We start from the raw sequence: 14,565 nt of genomic DNA on the forward strand, positions 1-14,565 counted from the left end.
GCACGTAGTTCAGTCCAGAGACCATAACTGTCAGAGTGTTTATCTAAATACTGTTCCCTTTTGACACTGTGTAGGAAACACGTAGATGAACAACTTTTGTGAAATGGAGTTTTTCCAAATTCCTTACCAATTTGCACAGTTTTTTCTTTTTATCTGCTACTACGTCAGAATTCAGATTTTTCAGTTTTACACATTGAGGACAATGTGAAGTTTAAGTGTGGGGGAGTCTTTTTCATATAGAGTTTTTAGCCTTTTTGAGTCAAAATTTTCAAATTTTTTTGTATATATTTGAATAAAACCTCCAACTTGTAGAGATTTTAGAGTCACTAGCATACTTCTAGATATATTTACATAGAGATTTCTGACCGACATAACTAAACTTGGAAGTGTTAGGCAACTACGTTCTTATTTCTTGCTTGTTAGAGTGTTAAATAATGGATTCAATCATGCCGGTGATGCAAATTAGGAGCAGGGAGAAATTTATTATTAGAGTTACTGATCAATCATTAGTGGAGACTACCTATTTTCATATCAACTGAGGCACCAGACCAGATTTCTTTATAGATGACTAAAGAGCTTTCTTTTGAGTGTGTGTCACCGTACGTTAATTTTGGGTAGAATGGTGAGCTACCCAACGTCCCACCAATAGAAGCACTACTTTTTGATCTCTTGAGTGTTAATTTTGTCAATCATGAGGGTGACGTCTATAGATGAAAACCATCTTCTTGTAGTTTGATTTGCAGTTAGCACCATTCTCTCTCTCACCAACAACAGGTCCATAGAAACACCATCATCATCAACAAGCGGAGCGACATCAAAATCTACAAGGAAAGTTGAATACGTTTGAGGTTTACAAGCAACAATTTAAAGAAAAGCACATATTATATCCAAGTAAAGCAACATACAATGAGCAGATTTTATATATACATGTTGAAGACTTACAAATAAGGACCAGAATTCTATATCTAAGTATGAAGACTTATTACAAGAGCGAAGAAAATTAAAATATGAGAGTTATTGAAGTTTATGATACAAAGAAAATACAAGTTGTGAAGATCAAAGTGGTAAAGTACTTCTTTCATGGCAATGTTATTTTAATTTCGTTATTATTTTTGTAGTTGCAATCTTCTTGTTAAAAAAAATGCAAAAAAAAAGAAGCAAACTATAAGTGTACTTTTTAGTATACAAAAAAAAGCAAACTATAAGTATACAAAAAAAAATGCAAAAAAATAAAAATCCAATTTCTTGCGACGTGATAAGTGTATCTTTTAGTTTTTGATGTTTAATATAAGCCTGTAATGGCCTTTTTCCAAAAAAGCAAAAAAAAAAAAAAAAAAAAAAAAAAAAAAAAAAAAAAAAAAAAAAAAAAAAAAGAGAAAGAGAAAATACAAAAAGATTTGCGTTTAGGTTGTTATTTGTTCAATAAGGCCATAGGGAAGAAAAATCTATAAGGAAGTTTCAAGCAACAAGGAAATTGAAGAGAAAGAGTTACAAATTGTCAGATATCTACGAAGTTCGAGAGTTTATCATCATCAGATGAAGACCGAAGACGAAAACCAAGAATATGAAGAAGACGAGCCGATCGAAGACGTTTTTATTGGATGCTGTGAGAGTGGTGTTATCATCATTGCAATCGGATGTGAAGGTGGTAAGCACTTTCATCCTATATTTTTAATAATAATGGTTGATTTCCTTTCTTAGAGATCATCAGAGAATATCTTTATTTCCCACTATCTTGTGGGGTCTCCAGAAATAATTCGGAAGGTCTCCTTCCCACCATTCAACGTGTGTAGGATTTCTCTCTTCATTCCTACCTGCACACAAGTGAGACCCATAAAAAAGCCGTCTTATTGAGTGCAATTATCATAAAATCCTTTTAAGTGAGGCAGAAGTCGAGGCGAAATGCTTATTGATCGCTCTCAAACACGCGTTCTCTCATTATGGTGTGGTTATTTCTCACTCAACATTTAAAAATGAGAATATGTTCTTTGGTATTTCTAACTTCTTATTACTAGCATGCAGAAACTCTATGTCCTCATAGCTCTTTGGATGCTTGGGAAGCTGGAACGCTTTGAAGTTGGAGTAGGTTTTGTGGGTATACCTCTCGTAAGCCCTCACGAGACTATAACTCGTCCACTAGAGACACTTAGGGGTTTAAAGGCATGTTGAACATGCTAAGTGCAACCGTTTCCTCAACGACATGGAGTTGTTGTATTTTAGGTAGTTTGCTCGAGGACTAGCAAAAGCCAAGTGTGGGGGAATTTGATAAGTACTTTATTTACATGTTTTGAGTGTTAATTCCATAATTGTTTTAGCTATATTTATTGCATATTATCTTGTATTATGTTACTTTTCTATTTATTGTCTTTCATTAGGTGAATCGTCTGAAAAGAAGTGGAAATAGCTACAAAAGTGAAGTTTACATTTGGAGAAGGGCCAAAGACCAATTGGAACTCGTTCAAATATAAGATTTCTTGTCATCAATCTGTAAGGGATGAGAAACCAAAGTCAATGGCGAGTCATTCTGAGTTTGTATGAAGGAGTTATGAGCAAAACAAGAACTTAGAAGACTACGGTAAAATGGTCATTTAAAGGTCAAGTGCTATTGGTACCCCACTGTACGTTAAGGGACATTCATTCTGTTAAGGGTTGGACAGTTTCAAAGGAACTGCTAAAGGCAGTCATGTCATTTAATGGGGGAAGCTGAAATTCAAATCGTGTTAATGGCACCCGGCCTAATTACTCAAGGCTGTCAGCTTCTTCTTCACTTCCATATCACGATCAGTTCAGGGAAGAGTGCTGCTGGTGATGCTCGTGCCGTTAGAGATGGATCATGATGAGAGCTTCAGAAAACAGAGAAGATGAAGGGTGTTAATGTTGTGACGAACGCGGATGGTTTGGCTTACTGCCATTGCCGGAAACTGAAGATGATCCTGATGATGAAGGATGGTGTTATTGTTCATTGATTCTTGAAGCTCGAGTTTGAGTTGTTGTTGTCATTAGCTACTGAAGGCAGTGATGATAAGACTTGGGTTACGCTCTGATTCAGAGTTTATCCCGAGAACATGATGTAGTTGCTGCTGCCATTATCAGCAGTCGCGACGATGAACTGGTGGTTGCTACCATCATTCAAAGATGAAGAAGAGTTGTGGACTGAGCTTGGAAGAGGCATGAAGAGCTTGTCTGGTGACTGCAAGTGCAAAGATGGAGAACAAAAGTTGGTGGTGCTGATCGTTGTTCAAGATTGTTGGACCACCGAGAGATTGGAAGCTCAGAAGAGTTGAACTCTTTATGAAGACATGGTGGAGTCTGTAGCTCGAGCTGGTTAATGCCATTGATGGCAGTGACGATGAGTTGATCTGTAGTTCATGACAACATATTCGACAGTGGTTATGAAGATTGGATGTGGCTGATGGGTTGAGTTCTACAGCAAGGTTAAGAGATGGAGTTGGTTTGGTGGATGATACGAGCTCGAGTGGTCTGGTCTCAGGCAGAGTTTTCAGCCGAGAAAACAACAACGAATGTGTTTTTGTTGATGGGTACGACTCTGCTGGATTTGGATGAAGTTGGGTCGCTTGACCGAGAAACCAGTCGAGAAGGTCGAGAAGATACGGAGGTGATCACAGATATGGATATAAGATTTCAAGATTAGAATGAAATGTTTCTTACGCGGCAATCGAGAAGAAACACGCATGAAAGAAGAGATCCGGTGCCGCCTATAGTATATTAAGTTGATGTACACTCAGCCTTAAAAGCAAACACACTGATGCACCCGGGGTCTGCTGAAATGCGTAGCCAATTACAAGTTAGGAGTACTGTGTTAGAATGCTTGCCTTCACACAGGATCTACAGCACTTGATTTCTCAAACAACAGATTCTTCTGAGCCGACTTTGAATGTTTATCGACTACGACTTTTGTGGATCATACCCGGCTCACTAATGCCTATATAAAGAAGCCAAAGCTAGAGAAGAAACACAGTTCCAGGGAGAAAAATAAAGAGAGAGGAGAGAGGTTCTTAATCCATATTTTAGGGTTTACCCCTTTGGGGGGAAACCAAGCTATTTTCTTCTTCTTTCTTCTTATATTTTTGTGGGTTTTAGTAAATCCATATATAACTAATTTCTATTGATTAAGGATGAATTCAATGTTCTAAGTGTGATTCTTTGTTAGCTATACAAGTTTTTTCGGAGTTTTTATCATTATCGTATGTCTTTACAGTATCTAGGGTTTATGAGTGAAAACTAGATTGATTTGGGATGCATACTAGATTAGTCTATTGATTGTTCTATTGCTAGTATTGGGTTAGGAGATAAGTAATCGTCGAATAATTCATACACAAGTAGAAATCGCGAGACCTTGCAGAGGGACTCTGTGGAGCAATTGCGAGTGAAGATAACACCAGCAAGTGGACCTTGAGCTAAGAGTTAACTATTGGGATCAACCTAATTCACAAAGCCTAAAGCGTTCGATTGGATTACACCTTGAGTGAACTACTACTTGGTGGTTCGGTTGGATAGAATCTGATATTGGAGAGCTTCCGTATCCATGGTATAAGGAGTTTTTGGGATAGCACTGAGCTAGCTGCTGTTCTTCGGCTGGTGATGAATGGTTCTAACGAAGATAGATAAGTATACTAATCCAGTTATCGCTTAGTAACGGCGAAGGATTCCTTGATCATCTCTTTCTTTTATTTGTTATTCTTTTTATTTTACTTTAAACCAATCCCCCTTTGTATTTTATTATTTTGCTGAATCAAATAACATATCAATTACATAGCTCTCCGTGGGAACGATCCTTACTACCGCTATATTATTATTTAATTAGTGGAAAAAATCTCGATTAATTTGTTGTGGTTACGACACACATCATATCTCAAAGTGTAAACACATCTTGTGCAGAGAGTTGTTGGAGCACTTATAGTTACATTCATACCGTAAAGCGAAACCAATTGGGCGCCGATATGGCTAAAAAACTAGTATATGTTGATTATAATCAGCATCTACTTGTGCGACAGAGAGCAGATTATGAAACTCAATATAGTAATTGGGATTTAAATCCAAAAGAAGATAACATTGAAGAAGCAAATGATGCAATCAAAGCAAGAGAGCGCAAGACTGTATTTGAGTTTGAAGAGAATAATCACTTTGATAAAGCCACAATACCTTCTCTTAGTCATCCATCTTCCCCTGTATTGTTTGCATCTTCACCTCCACCTCCACCTCCACTTCACAGGAAACACAAGAAAGAAATCATCTTCGAAAAGTTCGAAATAATAGCAAGAGACAAACGAAGTGAATGGTTGAGAGAGATATTTTGAAAATAGGCACTTTATTAATTATTTCTAAGTGTTTTTTCATCTTATTTATTATGAAAATTAGTTGTATACTTGTATTAATAAATTATTACATAGATAGATAAATTACTTTTATCAATGAAACTAATTTACGCTCCCGACTCGCTCGGGTTTTATTTTTGAAAATTTTACGCATTTCGCTCCTGACCTCGCTCCTTCTTCAGCTCTTGGTGACTAAGGTCTGAGGCCGAGTCTTGCTGAAAATAATAGTTGTAATAGGAAAGGAAGTGTAATCTCCCAAATAGTGTCATTGATCATATTGAGCCAAAATAGTGTCGTGTAATTTTAAATTTGCCTTTGGCCTAAAATTCCTGATTTTTCTTTCAAAAAAAGAAAAGAGAATCGGGGCCTATAAAATCTATTTGCTGCCTATCACTACGTGACAAAATAAGACATTTAAAGTAAAATGAAAAACCCTTAGCCATTTATTCTATTAATGGATAATTTACCCCCGACTAATTAGTATTAATTCGTGTGATTAATAGATGTTTAATCAAGTTAACCCTGAAATCAACGTTAATTCATCATCATAACGGAAAAAAAAAGACAAAAATCAACACAGAATCGATAAATGTTCATGCATTCGTAGAGCGATTCTGGGTTGATGTTTTAATTCACCAAGAACACCCAAAATTGGTATATAAAACATAGACAAAAGACCGATTGCAATAATCAGATTATAGGGTAAACCTACTCACCGATTCTTACTTTCTGAAAATACTCAAACATGGGTAAAGAACCGGTTCATATATATATGCACTAATATAAACCGATTGTGCTTGATGTTCATCACATCAACCTAGAAAAGGTCTATGTGAGTGTACCCTAAGCACCGTATCTGGGCGATGTTTTCGTGTTTTATGAACATCATCGGAAATCGGTTTACGTTAATGAATACATAAATTCATGTTGGTTTTCAGAAAAAAATTTACGAGGAAATATCAAAGATTCATAGCGAGGAGAAGATTGATGAATTTCTCTTACAAAAATGGGATTTGACTCAATCACTCGAATTGGCTGTCGCTGAAGATATTGTTTGAAAACCCTAAAAGAAAAAAGTAAAATCTCTTTGTTTTTGAGATTAGGTTTTAGTTTTTGATTTTTGATTGAAATTGAGAATAAATTAGATTTTGATTAAAAATTGTTAATAGAAATAATTTTGGTTTTGTATTTGTTCTAGATAACTAGAATTATTATGATTAGTGAACATGGTAGTTTAGTACTACCTCCGTCCCACTATTAAGTGACCTAGTGTATAATTAAATTTAGTGATACACTAGGTCACTTAATAGTGGGACGGAGGGAATATTATACACTTTAAACTACCCTTATCATTCAAAATGTTCGGATCAAAATTTTGATAGGTCCCAAATGGATTTTATAGACCCCAAACCAACCAGGACTGAGATAGATCTCTAGAAGGTCGTATTATAAATATAAAATAAATCGGACCTTGCTACAGCCGGGACAACAGGAGCTTGTCCAATCTTGGTACACGATGTGGCACAATCTTAATGGTGAAGAGGGGAATGACTCAAGCATTGGTATTGGTAGTGGATGGAAGATGGGAATGATCAAAGGTCTGGATTGATTGTCCTAGGTCTGGACTATGTTAGTTGTCCAAGTTATAGAGTTTTCCAAATAAGTCTCCACTGCTAATAAAAGATTGCCAGTTGCAGCCTTGCAGGATAACCTGGAAACCTTTATGGGGTGTTGGGAAGTCACTGCCTATGGCACAAAAGGTTATCCCAAGTAATTTGTTACGGACTTTTTATCACTAACCATTAACCTGTAGTAAAAACCTGTATAAGTTGCAACTATCCTGGAAACAAATCTGTAATCGACTGGACTGTAAAAACCAAACAAGTAATGTTTTGGGATTGATAACTGTGCGCTACTAAATCTGTAATCTAGATGATGACCTCTAACATTAAAATTCAGCACACTTTTGGAATCAATTCCCTCCATGTTAGTCTGTTATTATTTACCAAGTTATAATAAGCATTGTTTATCAACAAACAAAACTTTTTATTTTAACCAAGGCTTCTCATAAATGTCAGAGGTGATTCAGGTGAATGAGAAAGGTGACAGTTGTTCCAATATTTATTACTCTAACACGGACTCTCTGGATAAAATTTTAGTTGCATGTAATTCAAAGTTCAAACCTTTTTCAACTGTCCCCCTGAAAAAATCCGTGCTCAAAATATATGTCACTCAAAGTTACACTCGCATCCTATAAATTCTCTTTCTCGTTCTCCAGTCCAAATCTCACAATTCTTCATTCATTCCAACATTTAATTTTTATACTACTACTACTACTACCTCTTCTATTTAGTTACTATAAGAATCATGACCGCAAAGCTGTTTTTACTTGTGTTCCTTGGTGCCCTTGTTTGTGCCAATGCTAGAAGTCTTTCCAAGGATAAGCAAGGTCATTCTTTTGAAGAGGAGAAGACCTTCTTCGGCGGTGGTTTGGGAGGAGGTTCTGGTATAGGAGGTGGTCTTGGGGGAGGTGGTGGCGGAGGATTTGGTGGAGGCGGTGGTGGTGGATTTGGTGGAAGCGGTGGATTTGGAGGTGGTTCTGGAGCTGGTTTTGGTGGTGGTGTACAATATGGAGGTGGGTATGTATATGGTGGAGGACTTGGAGGTGGCGGTGGAGGAGGATTCAATGGAGGTGGTGGTGGTGGACTTGGAGGTGGGGGTGGAGGATTTGGTGGTGGTGGTGGTGGACTTGGCGGTGGGTATGGAGCTGGAGGGGGAGCTGGTGGAGGGTTTGGAGGTGGATTTCATTAGTTGATTAATTAAGCACAGCTCCTAGAAATGCTTAATTTGTTTAAATTAAGCAAGTTATAGTGGATCCTAATCTACCATATATTCTACTATGAATTCAAAATGTCTCATGCCAATGTTTTCCATTTGTTTCTAATCAATTTTCCTGCTCGCCCATTGTAATATTTAAGCTGTATTCCCTAGTTATTAATGAAATAAGTTCAAATATATCATGACATGAAAATGAATTAACAACATATATGAAAATTTCACTTCTATGCCAGATGAAAATCCATACATATATAACAAAGGCCAAGCTTTCATTCCAAGGACAGCAAGATTGATGGACAGATTTCCATATGTACCAGAGAGGTTAAACTATAGTAGTAGTTGCCGCGGAACAAAAGGGGTCGAAACCCACAGTATGAAACTTATCATATACACATATATTGCTTCGCATTAGTAAACTACTTTTTCACAGAGAATATACAAACATCTGTTCCATACCTGAAACATCGGATTGCAAATTTTGCAACTAAATAATTGGCCATTGTGGACTGACTACCTGCACAAGCAAACAAGACATTGGAGCAGTTTTCATGTAGTATTATAATAGCCAGTCATAAAACAGAAAGCACCATGGACAGTGGAAAAGAATAGTTCCACTAGGCTCACTAGCTGGCACAACAAAGTGGTCTCCTCCTTTGCTAGGCAGTGATTCACAAAATCAAACTGGTCTACATAGGCAATATTTGCTCCTAAACTCCAATAATTGTATAATTTAAAAGAGAACAGCAACGAGATATTGCATAGACATCATATTTTCTAAGTCAGTAATCTTGTACCCATATGCTTCCTTCAACATCTTGTCCCTGATCAGTATGTACCTTTTCTATTTCTTTCTCTTCATCTTTTTTTTGTTTTTTTATGATGAACATCAGAAGAACTTACGACAGCATTAAGTTACAGAATTTGCTGAATTCGTTATCACATTGATTGGACACTAACCCAACATTTTTAAGGTGTTAGTACTTTGAGACTATGTTGTAAAAGGCCCCCCGGGCGCTCGCCTAGGCGGGCGAGGCGCCAAAGGGGCGCCTAAGTAAAAAAGCACCAAATGCGCCAAATTAGGCTTACTGCTGTTGTTTTCTAATTTTTAGGCGCTCGCCTGGGGTGCCTCGCCTAGCGCCTAATACAACATAGCTTTGAGATAGAAAGTATTTGAATGGATACAAACCTCTAGAGTACTGAATACTAATTGCATTCGGCTAGCAACAACTGATGGCTCCTCAGAATGCCCAACAACTGCCATTTGTTCTAATTGAAGTGTCTTCACTGGAAGCCTGTGGGGATAAAAAATAAAGCACGGCAATACATGAGATATTTAACCTAAATGAAGTCGAAGTTTCTACTAAATCAACTCAAATCAAGGTGGTCCATACCATGCCATTCCTTTTATATAATATGCATTAGCTATGAGTGCACAAAATCCTTTCCACCGAAGCAGGATATCATCTGAGACTGGAGGCGTAGCTGACCATCTCACAACAGTTGGTTGTGGGGTGCACAAGATTGTGATAAATATGATGCTCAACCAAAGAATGCACTCATCAACCTAAATTATGAAAAAAATAATATAAATAAGATTCCAAATAGTTTGTAATTGATTAGACAATGCCATTGTAAAATTACAAACTTACAGTTACTTGTTAATATCCTCGGCATACAACTAAAAACTCAGCAGACAAGGTTGCAACTAGTAGGGTCACATAACTCTATTTGGCGACCACTTGCTCAAAAGATTAAATTGACATAATTTATTTTAGGAGTTCTTTGTTCAATTAGGCATAAGAGAGATTCTCACCTCTTCAGAGAATATTTTGGACTTCAAGCTCGCGTTTCCACCATTGCTTCGAGTCCTCTCTATTTCAATCCCAGATTCCTTCATATCTGTAAGTTCTCTCCTTAATCCTTCTTGAGTACAGCCAAGTGCATATGCATTTACGCCTGCACCAATGAACTCCTAATACACAAAAGATTAAGATGATAACAAGATGCCCTATCAAAATGCTACCCGTATAAACTTTTTATAAATATACTTTTAAGTTGTCACATCCTCCGCGATTGATGACATTCCTGTACCTCCTAAACAGGCTGATAGCTATATTTCGAGATGAACGATACTCATCATCATCATTGGATGAAGGAACGAGACGTGATTCACACTACAAGAGGTTCATTCCACACAAAATACGCAAATTAGCAACACTAGTAAAAGTTCATTTATTTTCAGGAGAAAACGGCTGTGAAGTAGAATTAAATCTTTACCAGCCATTTTGTTGAAGTTCTTTGTTTTGATATACTCATAAACTGACGAATTTTAAACTCGGCACCATCAGAGCCACAGGAATTACGCAATATTTGGTTGCAAAAAATTCTTGAAGAAGCTCCAATAGAAATATCAAGTAAGAAATTTGTCCGACACTTGATAATTCCTTTCGGCATATGTATTATCAGCATATTTGCATCATGCCAATGCCTCTTAAGCTTTCGTATAATAGCTGAAAAAAACATGAGGCTCGATGTAAACAACAAGTAACCAACTCATTGATGAAATCTATCAGTGTTCTTTCTTGTTTTCAATTCTTTGTTGTGTTAACCAATTCTAATACATAATAACAGAAATCAGAAACAAAATGAAATTACAGAAAAAATCGAAAACTTTTAAGATTCTCAACTAACCTGATTAGGGCTTTAGATACAGCTCAGAGAATATGAATCCGGAGAGAGTGTTTTCATATTCTAGTATTCTCAGAGCATAAGGAAGAAAATATCTACAAATAAACGGCGGGAATTGAATGATAAAACCAAGTGTTAGCAGGCCACGAATATTTGAATGGCTAGAAAACATCAGTGTTAGCTCGAGAGTGAACTTTTCAGGTTCTGAACCACTCGGTAAAGTACAATGCAGTACGAGTCATCTGACTCAATCCGGATCTGAGTCAACCCCTCACTCGTCGCGAGTCGGATAGACCATTTGTTTTCTGTTTTGAGTCACATCTGACTCGACGTAACCCCTGACTCGGACCCGTTTGAGTCAGGTAGCAAAATACCCCTAACTCATGGAACCAAACCACTGATCGCTCACATATTTTTGAGTCAGTTGAGACAGATTTAACTCAAAACAAACATATTAAGTCATAACCAGATGAGTCAGGTGATTTCAGTCAGATCCAGACGACGATGACTCAGGAGTAAACAAACATAGTGTTAGACTCTATAGTCCAAATCGATTTTGAACTGTTGTTTATTCCATGGGTTGCTTTTGTTTCTTTTTTCCTACCATGAAGATGAGTCGTTGTACATCAGTACATGTAGCGCGCAAGTTTAGACACACGCTTGCGCACCAGCACTAATGCACTATCTATAGAGATGTCGACGACACGTATCGAAATGGATTGTGGCTCAGCCGCTTCCATTACGATAAGAGTTATCGAATATCCGATAACTTTCGACGCAAATCTGAAATCAATTCTCATTCCGTTACGTTTAAGTTATTGGCTATCAGATAATATTCCGATAATTTCCTGTATCTGACGGAAAACAGAAATACCAGTTTTTCAAATCCAAATTCATCTCAAGTTTTCAGTTCAAAATCATTAGCATAATGATTCAGAGAACTAATAAACTCTTTAAAATATGGATGCTCAACCATATTGATTGGATAACAATGCTTAGAAATCATCTTAGCAATAAGTAACCTAGTAACGCATCAGGATCATATTTCCAATTAGCTAACTTAGTTTATATATTACTTATTTTGATTGCAATTATCTTTCTTTGTTGAAGCTGATTCTCTGGCTTCTTTTTGCAGGTATTTAGATGGGACCTCAAGCGGCTGGTTCTTTTTGCACTTGATGCTTCAATTATCTTCAAACAATGTTTGCATTCACCTAAAACTGATGATACCTCCTTCCCATCTGGTCAAACCTTTTGAGTAACTATTCTTTCAAATGCGTTCCATACATCAGATCTTGTTGTACGTAGTTTATTCTTTTCTTCAGATACAACTGGATCTTCCTCTTGTTTTCCTTCTTCTCTGGGTCGATTCACAGGTGTTGAGTTAATTGCTGAACCTTGAACACTCGTTGCTTGTTCTTGTAATTGTGATGTCACTAAACTTGATGGATTGTTTTAGGAACCAACATGAATGGATGCTCTTTGTCTTTGTGACATGATTCACATGAATGATTTCACAAATAAATTTTGAAATCCTAATTTCAGAAACCCTAAATTGAAAATTGAGTTTCAAGATCGAAATTAAACCCAAAAAAATTAGAAGAAGAAACCCTAGTTTTATAATTAGTATTCACACATATTCAGATACCCTAATTTGAATAGAAAAAGAAAATTCAGAAAAAGAGTCGTGTTGTGACGAGATCATCCTCGTGACAGTTTCCGTAAGGGTGCTCTCCCGAGCCATTGGATATAATCTCATCAATATATATGTATGTCGATAGGCAATCATAAAATACTTTTTATTTAATTATTTTTCTTATTTTGTAATCCCCAAAATACATGTTATTTATTTTGTTTACTTGCTTCCTTATAGTAAATAGGTGATATTTTAGCTCGTGAGTAAACTAGCTTGTTTTGTTTACTTGCTTCCTGAAAACCTAGCACAATACCCTTTGTTTTTCCCACATCGAAGAAGACTTGATCAACTTTGCTCATGATGACTTTGATGGGATTAATCAGGGGGAGAAAACGTATAACATTAAGGGACAAAGTTGCTGAACCAACTGAATTTGAGAAGTCAGTTGCTGATTATAATATGTCCAGTTGGCTGCTATTTGGCTGTTACTTTTCTTTCCTTGCCTAGTATGCACGTTGAGACTGAAGAAGGAATCTATAGAAGTTTCTTTAGTAGTCGTAATAGAAATCCATTTTCTAACTAAAGCTGCGGGGGAGGTTGTCGTTGATGATTATAGAGGATGCTTACATTTTAGCGTATTTGCGAGCATTTATCTATGATAAAAAACACTAAGCAAAATGATTATACCATTTAATAAGAATAAAAGCATTCTGAGCTAACCTGATTGAATCATTCACCAACAAGTTATATCAAATTAATATATTTTTTTAATCGATGTTGTTTAACTCTTCAAAAATATTTCAATACAAATCCCATTAACCAATATGAACATAGTTGATTTCAGTAGCTTCTCAAGCCTTAACCATGATAAGCTATAATATGATAGACAACATGAGTAGATTAACTATGACATCATCATAAGCAAAATTCTCATCTTAAGATTTATCTCCAGCTGGCTATTGATGGGTCTGCAATGACCCGTGTACCTTGTTCAGTTGTGATAGACGTGAACTTGCAAGATCAAACTAGTACTGAAACAGGAGATTACCCGGAGGAGGAAGGAATACATATTCATATGACAGGCTAAAATCCTTGTGATTTGATAGAGGGATTAAAGTACAAATGAAATAAAACATAGGGATATAATACAATAAGAAAAACTACAAAATAAAAAATACTCAGATTTTGATTTTATAATTACCTAGCGAGATACGTATATATGGATGAGATAATATCCAATGGCTCGAGGGTGCATCCTTACAAAAGTTGTCACGATGGTGACCTCGTCACAGCACGACTCTCAGAAGAATTGGAAGATAGCATGAAAAGTGAGTTTTTTTATCTCTTTTTCTCTCTAGTTTGTGTCGAGTTGAATGAGAAAGCAAATAAAGAATGGACCGTATATAGGATTCCGGAACAATACACTATACGTTAACAATATCGGATATTTTTCGTTACGATAACTCAAAAGTCCCGATAATTTCCGGTTGTGAAATTTGATAATCGTTATGTCGTAAAAATTCCTATTGGATTCCGAATATTCAGAAACTTTATCAGATTTCGAACTCTCATTGACATCCCTATATGTCTATCTCATATTAGAAAACAATCAGTGCATAAAATGTGCACTACATATATAACCAGTACACATAAAATAAAATAAAACATACCCCATATAAAAATGTGTCATGTTTGTTGTTTGATCTACAACCTTTTTCAATCTTTGTTTTTAGCTTCATTTATTTATGTTTTGTTCTTAATGTTTTAATTTGTGTTTTTGCTACTGTGTAATTTTGGATTCGTTTATTCGGGGATTGAGTTGTGAGTGGAAGCATGATTTGTATTATGATGAAGAAAAGAGATCAAGGTTCATCATTTTTAGCACCGGTCTACACCCAAATAGCAGTTTTAGCAGCGTCTCCGGATTTTTCAGTTTTTCGCCTCTGATCTCCGGCTCTAGATATCTTCTGAATCCTCTCTTAGGGTTTATGGTTGAGCTAATTTATTAAGATCATGTGTTTATTCATATGTAAGCTTTAACTTTATGTTTAACAGGTCTGTTATGTT

The 14,565-nt window shown here is 36.3% G+C and overlaps 2 protein-coding genes across 2 annotated transcripts; one reads left to right on the plus strand and one right to left on the minus strand.

The window, feature by feature from the left end:
- The first annotated feature begins 7,703 nt into the window (after positions 1-7,703).
- Positions 7,704-8,147, plus strand: LOC113315644 (glycine-rich cell wall structural protein 1-like). Its single transcript, XM_026563907.1, has one exon. It carries the CDS (start codon positions 7,704-7,706, stop codon positions 8,145-8,147), a length of 444 nt encoding a protein of 147 aa, XP_026419692.1.
- Positions 8,148-8,371: 224 nt separating this feature from the next.
- LOC113317013 lies at positions 8,372-11,032 on the minus strand. Its single transcript, XM_026565169.1, has 7 exons — positions 10,866-11,032; positions 10,452-10,684; positions 10,223-10,348; positions 9,988-10,146; positions 9,566-9,738; positions 9,361-9,466; positions 8,372-8,688 (listed from the first exon to the last, which is right to left on the minus strand). Exons 2-7 carry the CDS (start codon positions 10,641-10,643, stop codon positions 8,659-8,661), a joined length of 786 nt encoding a protein of 261 aa, XP_026420954.1. The 5' UTR covers positions 10,644-10,684; positions 10,866-11,032; the 3' UTR covers positions 8,372-8,658.
- Positions 11,033-14,565: the final 3,533 nt, after the last annotated feature.

This window comes from Papaver somniferum, chromosome 10 (genome assembly GCF_003573695.1).
Source record: "Papaver somniferum cultivar HN1 chromosome 10, ASM357369v1, whole genome shotgun sequence".
In the NCBI taxonomy this organism is placed as follows: Eukaryota; Viridiplantae; Streptophyta; class Magnoliopsida; order Ranunculales; family Papaveraceae; genus Papaver; species Papaver somniferum.